At 39.3% G+C, this 16,107-nt stretch overlaps 1 protein-coding gene across 2 annotated transcripts in view; it reads left to right on the top strand.

Annotated features, from left to right (window-relative positions):
- Positions 1-16,107, top strand: part of CCDC171 (coiled-coil domain containing 171) — a 70,511-nt gene that overhangs the window by 54,260 nt on the left and 144 nt on the right. For both annotated transcript variants that reach the window (XM_077475241.1, XM_077475240.1), the window contains 8 exons: positions 1,263-1,486; positions 3,760-3,948; positions 6,376-6,558; positions 8,207-8,352; positions 8,986-9,040; positions 11,225-11,356; positions 13,492-13,644; positions 15,690-16,107. The exon at positions 15,690-16,107 is cut by the window's right edge and continues 144 nt beyond it. In XM_077475241.1, coding sequence (XP_077331367.1) covers positions 1,263-1,486; positions 3,760-3,948; positions 6,376-6,558; positions 8,207-8,352; positions 8,986-9,040; positions 11,225-11,356; positions 13,492-13,644; positions 15,690-15,899 — 1,292 coding nt within the window. In that variant the 3' untranslated portion in view covers positions 15,900-16,107. The remainder of the gene's footprint in view (positions 1-1,262; positions 1,487-3,759; positions 3,949-6,375; positions 6,559-8,206; positions 8,353-8,985; positions 9,041-11,224; positions 11,357-13,491; positions 13,645-15,689) is intronic.

The following is a 16,107-nucleotide window of genomic DNA, read 5'->3' as shown; positions in this document are numbered from 1 at the left end:
GGTTCCTGCAGTAAACCATGCAAAAACCAAAGAAGACATATAATACGTTATATTTTAAAAACAGTATACAATAAGAAAAAAGAAGAAAAACGTTCTTTCCATTTCTGTAAATTTGCCACTGGTGTATGGACCATACATTAATTGAAACCAATATATAACAACCAATAAATCATAATAAAATTGTATACAAATATGGTCATGGACCAGTGGCAAACAGGTATAACAGTCGCACAAGAAAAATTCACGTGAAGATAGTTCAAATCAATAAGACATATGAATATTTTATATAATGAATATTATCAAAAGATAAGTTACTGTGTATGTAACTTCTTGAAATATGTTAAAAATGAAAAATAAACGACAAAAAACAAACAAAAGAAGCACATGCAAGTACATGAGGACCTAGGTATAATAGAGTAAAATAGTTGCTGTGCACGACACAGAGGGGAGTCCCGACAAGTGGTATCTTGTCACCTCAACCTTCATAATAATGTGTGACATCTCGCTCATAGTTCAAACCCCCCCCACGGTATCCTACTCTGCAACCTAAAGATCCAAAATACCTCAGCGGTAGCAAAACACATCTCCTCCTCTTGGAGGAACTGTGACCCTTTCAATCACTTGCACCTGTACCTGAGACATGTCCCCTTTGTGCATAGAATTAAAGTGGCGGGCGACATTAGTAGATTTGCATCCTCTTATGTCCACCAAATGCACCCGAAAACCTGTCCCTGAGCCTGCGTGTAGTCATCCCCACATACTAGATGGAGCCTGCTCCACCGGTGATGACATATACCACAATACTTGTGTTACAGTTATAAAATTTAGCAATACTATATACTTTGTCATCAACCGTAAAATGTATTGTCGCCACATAGCATGTGAGGATAACGTAGACAATCACAAGAACCACACCTGAAGTCGCCCTTGTCAGAGTGGAGCCATGTCAGAGACTGGGTTGCATAGTTCCTAGATCTTTAAGCTACATACACATTAACTTATCTTTTGATAATCATTATATATGGTAAATATTCATATGTTATTGATTTAAAATATCTTTACATTAATTTTCCTTGTGCGGCCTGTTTGCCACTGGTCCATGACCATATACAGTTGCCAGAATATGACACTTTTGCAATATTGGGCCCTTTAATTTGTAATACTGTAAAGGAATAGTTCATTTCAGTTTAACCTCTTAGTACAAATCATATCTCTTACTAAGTCGATGAAGTAGTATTAATCCTTTTTTATTTCTCTTTTAGATCTGAATTGTACCTCTGAAGCACAGATAATTAATGCGGCCAGAAATTGTTTCTCAAAGCTGATTAAGAAACTGAATGTAGAAATGGAATATAGGACTGTGGCCTTTGACAGGCATTCAATTTACATAGACTCTGATTCCCTAGCTTACAGACTTGCTTGTGGTCTTCACAAGATCATTGGCCAGACGCCAAACGTGGGCATTACAAATACCACTCCAGTTAAGGTATGGCATTACATCCTGTGTACTTAGTGGTCAGTAGGAATTACAGTGAATTTTTATATGGTATATTGAGAGACACGTAATTTCTTAGAAGTCTTAGACTGCTGGGTTACTGTTGCTTGTAAATATTAAACACTTGAGTCATTCCCTTTTAAAACATCACTGGGATATCCTCTATTCATCCCAGTGCCATTTTAACTACTTGCCACCCTAGCCAATTCTGACACTTTTCTCTTCTACGTGTAAAAATCATAATTTTTTTTTGCTAGAAAATTACTCAGGACCCCCAAACATTATATGTATTTTTTTTTAGCAGAGACCCTGGGGAATAAAATGGCGGCTGTTGCAACTTTTTATGTCACAGTTATTTTTCAGTGCAATTTTTTGGGGGGGATGCTTTCACGATTTGGTAAAACAAAAAAAAAATCACAATATTTACCCAAATTTTTTTTGTATAATGTGAAAGATGATGTAGCGCAAAGTAAATAGTTACCTAACATGTCATGCTTTAAAATTGCGCACACTCGTGGAATGGTGCCAAACTTCGGTACTTTAAAATATCAATAGGCTACGCTTTAAAATGTTTTACAGGTTACCAGTTTAGAGTTACAGAGGAGGTCTAGTGCTAGAAATATTGCTCTCACGTTAACGTTCGTGGCATATGGTTTGAATGTCGTTTACATATGCGGGTGTGTCCTATGTGTGCATTCGCTTCTGCGTACGGGGGCGCTTGAAACATTTTTTCTATATTTTTTTTGTTTGTTTTATTTACCTTTTACACTTTCTCTTTTCATTTTTTACTTTTTGATCACATTTATTCCTATTACAAGGAATGTAAACATACCTTGTAATAGGAATATGGCTTTATGGAGAGATATGGGGTCTATAAGTTCCTACATCTCTCCTCTATGCTAGAATACCTGAGAGTAATAAAAAAAAAACTTGTTCAGGCTTTCCAACAAAAAGAATACGGCAGCGTTTACACTGCCGACACTGGAAGTGACGTCATAGATGGTGATCATAGAGATGCCCGGGAGGGACATGCTGTAAAAGCAGTCAAGCGGGGAAGCAGCCGCTATGATTGTTTTTACGTGCAGGGAATCGCCTGCTGAAAACAAAGATATCTGGGTGATGCCTGCAGCTACAGGCATCACTCAGATATCACGACTTTAAGTCCCAGACGTCGTATGATGCCGTCCCGGGGGGAAGTGGTTAAAATGGCACTCGGCCTCACTGGATCTTGTTAGGGGTGCAGGTTGGAACTGCCAGTTGACATCTAGCAATAATTACAGTTTAAAGTGGACCCATAACAACTTGATAAAAAATGTATGTTCTTTAGCAAGGAGCATACATTCCACATTAATAATAATGCTACCAAAACTGTGTGCTGTAAATTGCCTCCAGCATTGCCACTGTTCCTCTTTTTTTTTTTTCCATTTCATCTCTGTTGCAAACAGAGCCAGCACCCTGCTTAATTGTGGAGACAGCTGATTTTGGGAGAGGTAATTATCCTGGAGTGGTGAACTTTTACATCACTGTTCCTTCTTGCTGGAGACTGCCAATATGTTGAAGCCTAAAGCCCCAGCAGTAAATCATAAATCAAACTAAACCCATCCCAAATGCAAACACATTTGATTGTGATTAAAACTCCCCTCCAAGTTAGTCAATGTGTCCATGCACACTGGCTTTTTCTGGAGTTTACAGGCATATGCTCTTACAGCCAGAAAAAAAGCCTACAAGCAGAAAAGACCCCCAAGTGCCCAAAAACGCACAAAAAAGCTCAAAGAAGCTTGAAAATGCACACAAAAAAATGATAAAATGAGTTGAGGGGAGGGTTTGTGAAAAAAATGCTTATGCTCAAAAAAGCTCCAGGAAGCTTGAAGCTCAATAAAAACACACAAATGAGCACAAAAAGGACAAACTTCTTTAAAATGGCTTTAAAGTCGGAAGGTTTTTTTTTTAAATCTTAATGCATTCTATGCGCTCTGTGCAAATCCACTGCAATAGAGCAGATAAGTATAAAGTAAATGTTTTTTATAGATGGAAAAAAACAAGACTTTACAATCACGTTAAGCTTTTAGGTAGAGAAATAAAAGCTCAAATGCCTGTAAAGGCAGCCCCCCCCCCCCCTTTTTCTTTCTCTTTAACTGCAGTGTGCATGAGCCCTTAGAAGGTGGACTAATACAATGTAGTTTGTTGTTTTTCATGGATCACTGCGCTTTCTTTCATGTAAGAAGCTTGCATGTGTCTGAGTTTGTTTTCTCTTTTTATGATAGGCATGCATAGCTGCCTTAAGAAACCAGATACTTGGGTTTACTGCACGTCTGCATACAGCAGAAGTAGAAAGACTATCCATGCGCCGGCAGTTGTCAGATATGAAGGAGAAATTCAGGGAATGTGGCAAAAATGCTGACAAAGCACAGAAGCTTGAAGAGGATGACCAGCATTGCGAACAATCTGAAAGTGTAAGTGGAGGCATAAGCAATAGTTTTATGGAGACATGGCTTCTAACCGTTACTTTATACAAAACCAAAGATACACTTTAATGTTATTGTAATTTTTAATGTTTTGCCAAAGCACAGATTAAAGCTCCGCCACCATGACGATGCCATCTCACAAGAAAACAGGCTCCTGCTGCTTTTGCCAGTCTGATCCTAATTTGACTGAACTGTCCTGAGATTTCAGTAATCAGAATTTGCATCTAGAGGTTTCTCCTAAGAGTATGGAAGCCTGAAAATCAAAATCACTTTATGGCCAGATGAAATCAAAGCCCATCTGCACTTAAACCTTTACTTATACCTTGACACCCAGTTCAGTGCTTTGCAGTAACCCACTTGCTACCTCAACACAGGTCAAGCGCATTGCAATGATATTCATTTTGAATGGCACCCCAATGAACTAAGGCAATACAGGTCTGGTGCACAGGAATTGAAGAACACTGCAACACGTGGTATGACACTACTGTGTTTTGTGGTGCACTGTGTCAGAACTAAATGTTGTATGTCTATTTTCTTGGTGCAATGTATTCAAAATGAATTCTTTACTGCAATACAATTTACAGCAAGCCACAGGAATGGGCTCTACATCCTAGCAATCTTCTGGCCAATGCAATGATGCAGTCCTTCCTCTTCTTGTCCAGTGGCGGTAAACCTTATTGAACAGCTCTCGCATAATGCTGTTTGAGCACTGTTTTTAATGAAGCAGTAGTTTGAGCCCAAGTCGATGTGATGACCTTCATCATGGTCTCTTGGCTTGCAGAAAGTGGGTTGAATAACGATTGGTTGCCTTTCAACCTAAAAATGGAGCGCTTCAATGGGGGAATGTACTTTCTGCCAGGGCAACTCCAGATTTGTATTTTGTTATTTTCTGTGGTAGACGATGTATTTAAAAAAAAATTCAAGTTGGAGTTTTTTCAAATTTCCACGAGCATGCCATTTTTTTTTTTTTTTTTACTTGGCTTTAAATGCTTGTAAAACCTCCTATACATTAAACACTATTTAAGTGTATTATACTGTATGCACAATATACAATCTTATTATATGATGGCCATAACCGTGCTTTTAGAAGCAGAAATCATAACAGATAATGGAAAGACATATTGGAATTGATTGCTGTGTGTGTACTGGGGTTGATTTACTAAAACTGAAGCATAAAGCTCTGTATAGAAACCAACCGCTTCTAGGTTTTTATGTCAAAGTGATTCTAAAGTCTTGTGGTTTTTTTTTTTCCTTTAAAAATAACAAATATGTCAAACTTACCTGGTCTGTGCAGTGGTTTTGCACAGAGCAGCCTGAATCCTCCTCTTATCGCATTCCTCGTCAAAACTCCTGGTCCCTTCCTCCTTTTACATGCCCCCACAGCGGCTTGCTATGGGAGGCACCCGAGCCGCAGCTCCATGTGTCCATTCAGACATGGAGCTGCGGTTTGGCCCCCCTCTCTCAACATTAGCTAATTGAATAAAACATTTTAGTGGTTCAACATCGCAAACACCCAATGAGTAAGGCACCACATCCCTGAAAATTGAAGCATAATTCAAAAACTAGGAAGGGAGATAGGGATTTTGACGATGCAGGCATTAACTAAATCATAATAAACATTATTGCACTGATTACAAAATTGTATTACAAATATTTATTTAGTTCAAAATTAAAATTCATTAACAATTACATTAATGAGATATAAAAACAAATGGTGGACAGTACAATACAGTGGTTGTTCTCATTAAACACACATTATCCCAACAGTGGTTGTTCTCATTAAACACACATTATCCCAACAATGTTGGGATAATGTGTGTTTAATGAGAACAACCACTGTATTGTACTGTCCACCGTTTGTTTTTATATCTCATTAATGTAATTGTTAATGAATTTTAATTTTGAACTAAATACATGTTTGTAATCAGTTCAATAATGTTTATTATGATTTAGTTAACGCCTGCACCGTCAAAATCCCTATCTCCCTTCCTAGTTTTTGAATTAGCTAATTGACTTTGACAGCAAGAGGAGCCAATTGCACCGCTTCATGTCTTAGCCAATCAGGAGGGAGAGTCCCGGACGGTCAAGGCACTTGTGCACATTGCTGGACTGAGATGGGGCTCAGCATTAAGATAAAAAACTTTCTGCTTTACAATCCCTTTAATTGAACAAGTTGAAGTTTGATGCCTATTGGGTACCATGTACAGTTGCACCAGATTTTGCACTTTCTAGTTTTAGTAAATCAACCCCATTATAATTTGCCTTGCTGTATAAACCTGTGAGTGTTTTGGTTTCAGTGCTTAGTGCTTAGAGTAAGACAATTTGTTTGAAATGGCAATGCTTTTCACTCCTATTCACACATAATATGGCATAATAATAATTTCTTGCTCAAATTTGTTTGTATTTCTTCTGAAGGTGGACCCACATGAACAGATGAAATTTGTCTTTAAAGAGATAGGTAATGCTCTTCTGCGAGAGGATGAAGCTCGGATGCTTCTGCATGAACAGTCTCAGCAATTACTAGATCTTAAATCTAAAATACAACTGCTCTCAAAGGAAGGTGCAGAAAAAGATCAAACCCTGTCAGAGGCAATCGAGGTAACTTTTCCATTCTTTTAGCACTTTATGTAAACCGATTTTTTTTCTATATATAAAGTAAGTCTAATACTACTACTACTATTACTACTACTACTACTACTACTACTACTACTATATTAGCTTTTAGAAAGATTGAGAATTTGTAACCCAAGTATTGCTTGTGGGAGGCACAGTGGTGCAGTGGGTAGCACTCTCGCCTAGCAGTAAAAACGGTCACTGGTTTGAATCCCAACCTTGAAACAACCTGTCTGGAGTTTGCATTTTCTCCCTGTGCCTGTGTGGGTTTCCTTCGTGCACGCTGGTTTCCTCCCACACTCCAAAGACATGCTGGTAGCTAAATTTGCTTCTGTCTAAATTGGCCCTAGTATACGAACGTGATTGTAAGCTCCTTGAGGGTAGGGACTGATGTGAATGTATATGTAAAGCGCTGCATAAATTGACAGCGCTATACAAGTACCTTTTAATAATAATAATATTCATATGAAGAAAATATCTCGGTGTGCTCTTAAAGTAAACCTATCATGAAAAAGCTTGAAAGCTGCTGCTATTAACCAGTCATAATGAAGATAGTGGATCAGGATATCTACAAGGAAACTTGCCTATACCTTTATATAACCCGGAACCCAGGTTATATATCTATATATACACGGTGTGTGTATATATATATATATATATATATATATATATATATATATATGTATATATATATATATATATCTATCTTATATATGCAGATATATCTCCTGACAGGTCCACTTTTAAAGAAACCTATACTCTGAGAAATGTGTAGGCTGCTATTTTTGACCTACTTCTGGAAATCCTAGTCTCCTGGTTGTCATTATGATCCAATAGCGTCAATACTATAAGAGCCCATTTACAATGCCAGCACGGGGGGCGTCAGCAGTAAAGCGTCGCTAGTTATAGCAGCACCTTACCATCATTTTTGCGGCGCTTTTTGGGCGCTTTTAACCCCCTCTAGTAGATGAATAAAGGGTGCAGAGGCGCTCTGCAGGCGCTTCGGCAACGCTGCCCATTGATTTCAATGGGCAGGGGCAGTGTATGCACCGCTCCTAAAGCGCCTCAAAGAAGCTGCTTGCGGGACTTTTTTTTTTTTTTACGTACTGCCAGTGCAGCGTCCCAGTGGGAAAGCACTCTGGCTTTCACACTGGGATTGCAGATGAGGCTTTATTCAGGTGCTTTACAGGCGCTAAAGCGCCTGAAAAATGCCTTCAGTGTGAAAGGGGTCTTGGAGTTATTGACCCACAAAAGTAATGAGCAAGTGTTTGAATTTCTCAGCATACTTGTTCCTGGTCATTGGCTCAAGTTATTGAAGTCATTTTATAATTTCTTTAGCAAATGTTATATGAATTACAAAGACTGACAGGATGTGAATAGTCACAGTCTTAATACAATATGTGGAAAAGGTTGATAATAGATTCCAGATCAGTAAGCACATAATAGAACATCAGAAAATGTTATTATTTAAGCCATTTGATTACCATGACAGCCAGGTAAAAGCATTTTCAAGAGAGGTCGGCAGTGGCAACCTCCATAATTCTCTTGGCAAAGGTTAATGGCATATATGGAAGTCATGCTGGTATGTTGAAAAGTAACAACACATCCTTTGCATTTTCCATGATCCTTGCAGAGTCTCAATGAGGCCAAGAAGGAACTAGGGAGAAAAGTTCAATATTTATGTCAGCAAAGCTCATGGTTTGCGAAGTTGGAGCAGGGCAAACGTCAACTGGAAGAGAGCATTGCCAATGCAGAAGGTGCACTACGTGCAGCAGCGAGGTGGGTGCCACTTTCTTATAACAAACTAGAGCTCAATCTATGCTTTTATTCCAAGCCTGGGAAAGTACAAAGCCCTTGGAAAATTCACAGTAAAAACTTTACTGATTAACTCCTATAACCCTCTAGCTTTCCTATGATCTGTAAACATTTCTGCACTCTCTTGACTCTTTGAATTATTCTGAATTCAATTATTAGCATAAAATCAGTTCAGCTGATTTTGGTCAGAAACAATAAGGCCTCTTGCACATGTTATTGATGTTTGAGCTTCTAATTTTTTGGACATAATTTCAGGTGTTTGTTATGCGCTAATTTGCACACATTTGCATTGTGTATCATGCACAGAATACACGTCTGGGGAAAATTCATTCATATTTATGCTCATATGCGTGTATTTGAGCCCATTGGAGCAAAATACTGACCGGAAACACAGATTTTCCTATTTATTTAATTAGCGAGGAAAACTCTGCACTTGTTTGCATGGCTGTTTGCACAGGCACATTGTAAATAATGGGCTACGTTTTAGCTCAGTGAAAAAAAAAAGCTGCAGTCTGCAAGTGTGAAACAGTTTTTAAGTTGCAGTCAAATTCTTGCTTGGCTGTGGTAATAATAATACGTTTATATGTGATTTTCCAGGGATAAAGAAATCTTGGTGAACTACATGAAGTCCGTTTCAGCTGCCTTTCAAAAGGTATCAATGTTTGCAATAGCTTTTGCTATTATGCCAAGATTTAACTTGTTTTATTTTAACCATAAGGAAATTCTTGTTTTAGTTTAGCTTACCAAATAGACCAGAACGTTATGTCTATACAACAGTTTTTGCAACTTCAAAAAAAATATGGGCATGCATGCTGGATGGTGGAGATGCATTTACCACATGTGCAGAAGATAGATTCTAAATGATTCCCTAGACCAGTGTGATGGCGAACCTTGGCACCCCAGATGTTTTGGAACTACATTTCCCATGATGCTCATGCACTCTGCAGTGTAGTGGAGCATCATGGGAAATGTAGTTCCAAAACATCTGGGGTGCCAAGGTTCGCCATCACTGCCCTAGACCATCATTTTGAAAACTCTAATTCAAGTGTTTTCAAGGACCTAGAGCATGCACAAATCATACAGAGGAGGGCAATTCGAAAACATAGTGATCTGTACCTCAGTCTCTCTATTTCTGTAAATCCCTCAGACCTGGGCTTTCAAGATGTGGATTAGGGCTAAGCATGAGCATATTTGAATTCTGGTCCCAATCCTCCTGAGCGAGGCCGCCAGGAAGCTGTGATCTGTACTGGGCCAATCATCTGTGGCCCGGGCATTACCTGACATGTAGCCATATATGTGTATGTGTGTGTGTGTGTGTATATATATATATATATATAAAATGTATGTGTGTGTGTATATATATATATATATATATATATATATATATATATATATATATATATATATATATATATATATAAATATATTATACAAGGAGTGTGTATACAGTGCCTTGAAAAAGTATTCACACCCCTTGAAATTTTCCACATTTTGTCATGCAACAACCGAAAATATAAATGTATTTTATGTGATAGACCAACACAAAGTGGCACATAATTGTGAATTGGGAGGGAAATTATAAATGGTTTTCCCAATTTTTTTACAAATAAAGATCTGAAAAGTGTGGTGTGCATTTGTATTCCGCCCCCTTTACTCTGATACCCCTAACTAAAATCTAGTGGAACCAATTGCCTTCAGAAGTCCCTTAATTAGTAAATAGAGTCCACCTGTGTGTAATTGAATCTCAGCATAAATACAGCTGTTCTGTGAAGCTGTCGGAGGTTTGTTGGAGAACCTTAGTGAACAGACAACAACATAAAGGCCAAGGAACACACCGGACAGGTCAGGGATAAAGTTGTGGAGAAGTTTAAAGCAGGGTTAGATTTTAAAAATTTTTAAAAAATGATCCCAAGCTTTGAACATATTGTGTGGCACTATTCAATCTGTCATCCGAAAATGAGTATGGCACAATTGCAAACCTACTAAGACATGGATGTCTACCCAAACTGACAAGCTGGGTAAGGAGAGCATTAATCAGAGAAGCAGCCAAGAGGCCCATGGTAACTCTGGAGTAGCTGCAGAGATCCACAGCTCAGATGGGAGAATCTGTCCACAGGACAACTATTAGTCGTGCTCTCCACAAATCTGGCCTGTATGGAAGAGTGTCAAGAAGAAAGCCATTGTTGAAAGAAAGCCATAAACCATGAATTGACCATTTATTTATGCTGATGGAGTCAACAGGTGCTCCGTGCAGACCGCCCACGTAAATCTTTGGGGACACAGGGGCTGCATGGACACATCCTAATCAGGAGCTGCATGGACATCATCCTAATTTGACAGGTGAGCAGCCTCCAATGCAAACAGTGTGTGTGTTCTCTGATTAAATGAGGTAGAGATGTACAGTGACATCATGATCTCCACCTCATCCAATCAGAGAACACTTTGTATCAATGGAAAAAAAATACAAGGCATTTTGCGAATGGTTTCAGCACCAAGTGAGCATCCCCAGGAGAAGCTGTTTGAAAAAAGATCACTGCAGTAGCGCCAACTACTGACCGTGATTGTCTGCTTCCTCAGCAGCCCATTAGGTATGAGAAATGTATACTTTACATTGGTCCAAGTTGGGTGGAGGGATGTTGGCAAGTCCATATTAATTATCATGGGTTTGGAATGAGATATGTTGTGATATAAGAATCCAATAAAGAATGTGCATTGAGTTCTGTTTTAGTGCCTATGTGTGTGTTTTTGCATTTGTTTTTTTAAAACAACTGATCTTGAGCATATTTGTTGTTAATGACTTATACTATTGTTTGTTTTCTGTATATTCTTTATTTAGATCAGAGATGAGGCATCAATTTCCCAGGCGACATCCAGACAGCATCAGGCACCAGTCCAGCTTCCAAAGTTAACCCTTAATATGTTTGAAATGCAAGAAAGCGCTGGAGGAACAGAGTTTAAAATATGCCAGGTCCTTTTCGTATATATATCAATAAAAAAAAAAAAATATATATATATATATATATATATATATATATATATATATATATATATATATATATATAATGTAATACAGCTGAAATCTAATGCTGGCCATACACTGTTAGGGTTTTTTTTTTTTTTGGTTGCCCAACTGGCTAAATAAAAAAAACAAAAAAAGAACAAACAGATTCCTTCACCACACACACTGTGCTACTTTAACCACTTCCCGACCGGCGCACGCCGATGTACGTCGGCAGAATGGCGTACAGGTACGTCCATTTCTATATGCCGCCCTACCATCGCGTGCGCTCCACCGGCGGCGCAATCGCATGCCGGTCGGGCCTCCTGTGAGTCCGGTTGCGGGTCCCGTGGACTGGATCGCCGCGGGGATACCCGCGATCGTCTCACGGGGAGGCTGAACGGGGAGATGCCGTTATAAACAGCATCTCCCTGTTCTGCCTAGCAACAAGTGACACTGATCTCTGCTCCATGTGATTGGAGCAGATATCAGTGTTCACTAACACAAAGCCCAGCCCCCCACAGTTAGTAACACGCCCCTAGGAACACTTAACCCCTACACTGCCACCCCCTGGTTAACCCCTTCACTGCCAGTGTCATTTACACAGGAATCAGTGCATTTGTATAACACCGATTGCTGTATAAATGACAGTGGTCCCAAAAATGTGTCAAAAATGTCCGATGTGTCCGCCATAATGTCGCAGTCACAATAAAAATCGCTGATCGCTGCCATTACTAGTAAAAAAACAAATTATTAATAAAAATGCCATAAAACTATCCCCTATTTTGTAAACGCTATAACTTTTGCGCAAACCAATCAATAATCGCTTATTGCGTTTTTTGTTTTGTTTTTTTACCAAAAATATGTAGAAGAATACGTATCGGCCTAAACTGAGGGTAAAATAATTTTTTTTTATATATATTTTTGGGGGATATTTATTATAACAAAAAGTAAAAAATAATGTGTTTTTTTCAAAATTGTCGCTCTATTTTTGTTTATAGCCCAAAAAATAAAAACCGCAGGGGTGATCAAATACCACCAAAAGAAAGCTCTATTTGTGGGAAAAAAAGGACGTAAATTTTGTTGAGCCACGTCGCACGACCGCGCAATTGTCAGTTAAAGCGATGCGGTGCCGAATTGCAAAAAGTGGTCTGGTCTTAAGCCAGCAAAATGGTCCGGTCTGAAAGTGGTTAATTGGCAATTGCTCGGTCATGTACGCTAATGACATTTTACATAATTTTTTTCACACAAAGAGCTTTCTTTGCTCTTGTATTTGTTCACTACTGGGTTTTTTATTTTTTGTTATATAAATGAGAAATATAATACCAAAAATGTTGACCATACACACATTTTTCTTAGTTTCTGTTATAAAATTTTGCAAACAGATCTGTTTCTCCATAAATTTAGACCATAATGTATTCTGCTACATTTCTATGGTAAAAATAACCCAATTCAATGTATATTTAGCCTGTGTGAAAGTTGGAGTCCACAAACTATGGTATATATCTGAAAATGTATCAGTCCCAATGTACTGACAGCCTATCATTTCTTGGGACCCTAAAATGACAGGACGGTACAAATATCCCCCAAATGTCCCCCTTTTTTAGAAAGCAGACAGACAGTAAGGGGCATGGCGAGTTTACTGTAGTGAATTAATTTGAGAGGGTCAGCAAGTGGGTTAAAGTATAGCTCTAGTTATTTATTTATTTATCTCTGAGATTTATATTGTTGCTTGTGTTTCTTTACGAAGATTTCCTCTGACTTCACGAACCAGTGACACATGACACACAGTACAGGAAAACTATTAAATGATGACATCGGTAAAATACGATAGAAGTTCCAATCCTTACCCACTCTACCCAACACTAATTCAAATGATACTGAGGCTGGGTTCACACCTATACAAATTGGATGTGGGTTTTCCCTGCATCCAATTCGCACAGCAGCAGATTGTGCCCTGGCTCTCTATAGAGCCGGTTCACACATCTCCGCAGTGGCTCCGGTCCGAATTGCACAGGCGACCTGTGCGTCTTTTGGTCCGTTTCAGGCTCCAGAGTGGTATGTTATGTATTACCTTATCTTACTATTGTTTTTCCTCCCCACAGGTTATGATAAAAAGTTTCCTAGATGTCTACAAAATTGCACGCACCAAAGCAGCAGCACTTGAAAGAGAAATAACTTTAAACGAGAAGCACATATCAACTCTCAAGTCAGAGCTACAATCTGCATGCTTGCGAGAGAAAAAAGACCGATTTCCGGTAACTGTCATCTGTCATTATATTAGGCTTTGTTGCTTTAAAGGCCAAATTTAGTCTTTTTTTTTTTTTTTTTTTAAATCACCACAAGGGATAGTACTTACATTCAATGAGAAATGTCCCTTGTGCTGGTGGCCTCCGTCTTAGTTGAAATCTTTAGTGCTCTGTCTCCCCACCCCCACAAACTTCTGGTGCTGCGGTGGTTAATACAGTCCCTGGACTTGTCGCAGGCATTTATCAAGAGTGCTCGCTTGCTATGCCTGCCCTTTCCGTCCCCCTTCATTTGTAGAATCTGTATTATAGCTTCCATCACTGAAAAGTGCTTTATGTATGTAGGAGGTGGACCTTTTCAGTCTGCATTCATAGAAGCTTTTTATTGCTCATACTGTGCATGTACTCTCCATGTTCCCCACACACGCACACAGCCGGCTGGTCTCTGCTCTCTGCCTCACCTCTATGTACAGCATAGAGATCTTGGGTCATTTCTGGGCTCCCATTGCCTACAGTGACTGGTCACAGAAGCCTTATGTCCCATACACATGGTCGGACGTTCCGACCACAAAATCAGTCAGATTTTTTCCGACGGATTTTTGGCCGAAACTTGTCTTGCATACACACCGTCGCACAAAGTTGTCGGAAAATCAGATCATTCGGAACGAGGTGACGTACAAAACGTACGACGGGACTACGTAGAGGCCAGTAGCCAATAGCTTTCGTCTCCAAATTTTTTCTGAGCATGCGTGGCACTTTGCATCGGAATTCTCTACACACGATCGGAAAAAGTCCAATCGGATTTTGTTGTCGGAAAATTTTAGATCCAGCTCTCAAATTTTTTCCATCGGAGATTTCGACAGAAAAAATCCGTTAGACCCCAAACACACAATCGGATTTTCCAAAAACATAATCCGATCTGACTTTTTCCATCGGAATTTCCAATCGTGTGTATGGGGCATTACAGTGATACTTAAGGCTGCCACTTTTTTTTTTTTTCTTTTTTCTTTTTTTTTTTTTTTAACCTATAACACTATTCCACAGAAAGGTCACTTTCCTCCTCTACTGGCAGTCCCCTGGTGTGATTTAAGCTTTTCCCTCATCAGAGTTCCTCCTGTAACAAGCTGGGGTGCTAAGGAGGCACCCAGGGGTGTGCACTTCGAGGGGCAGGCTGTGTGTGTGGCCATAGTGATGGGAAATACTTTTCTTGACGCACATTACAGGACACAGGTGGGGAGCGATTCACCCCCTATTGCCTTAAAGGAGTTGTAAACTCTTCCAGACCACATTTTACTGCAGGTAAACCTGTAATGAGGCTTACCTGTAGCTGCCCCGGATATGTCCTAAACCTGCATGGCTTAGGACAGTGATGGCGAACCTTGGCACTCCAGATGTTTTGGAACTACAATTCCCAGGATACTCATCTACACTGCAGAGTGCATGAGCATCATGGGAAATGTAGTTCCAAAACATCTGGGGTGCCAAGGTTTGCCATCACTGTTTAGGACATATCGTGAACGATGTGTGATTGACCAGTGAGGTTGTGACTTTAGTCAGAACATCTTGGCCCTTGTACACACGGTCGAGAGATTCTGACGGAATGTGTCCTATCGGACCGTTTTGTCGGATATTCCGACTGTGTGTGGTCTCCATCGGACTGTTTCCGTCGGAGTATCTAACGGACCAAGTTTTCCAACTTGTCCGTAAAATTTTCAGACAAAATGCTCCGATCATGTGTAGCCTACTCCAAGGGACAAAGTGCCACGCATGCTCAGATCAAATTGCTACATCAAAGCTATTGGCTACTAGCCTGAACATAGTCCCGTTGTAACGAAATAACGTCATCACGTTCTGAACGATCGGATTTTCTGACAACTTCGTCTGACCGTGTGTATACAACAGTTTCGGACAAAATCCGATGGATTTGGTTGTCGGAATGTCCGACCGTGTGCACAAGGGCTTAGATTTACCCTGCCATACTCACTGCATTCTGTTGGTAGTGGAGGTGTGGAGGATAAAATGCACAATTATAGCCTTGTTTTTATGCTTTGTGACAGGAGAAGCTCAGTGCCAGTATGACGATGCGCTCAACAGAATCTTCTCAAAACGGAACTGTGACAGATTTTCTACCACTAGAGCCTGAGCCAGACTTATCAACCAGTCATCAGACTTACAGCTATATGAATGGGTCTTTCTATCCCATCAAAGACTACTCATCTCTTACAGATTGGACTTCAGCATACATGAAGGAGCTTCCAAAACTATAGATTATTGCCTTTTTTAAAACAGCACTGATATAAAAGATCAACTTTCTAATTGTGTTTTGTTAATACCATATTTGAGCATTTTTTTGTTTTTTTACAATTCACTTTTGTACAGTATTTTATATGATTGAAATAACTATTTTTATTTTTTTTAAATTATGAACAACATTTTTTATGAAACGTTTAACACATTTAATTATTCATATTTATT

Source organism: Lithobates pipiens, unplaced genomic scaffold (genome assembly GCF_037356315.1).
Source record: "Lithobates pipiens isolate NorthernLeopardFrog02 unplaced genomic scaffold, aLitPip1_a1.2 Scaffold_13, whole genome shotgun sequence".
Lineage (NCBI taxonomy): Eukaryota > Metazoa > Chordata > Amphibia > Anura > Ranidae > Lithobates > Lithobates pipiens.
This window is presented reverse-complemented; position numbering and strand designations above follow the sequence as displayed.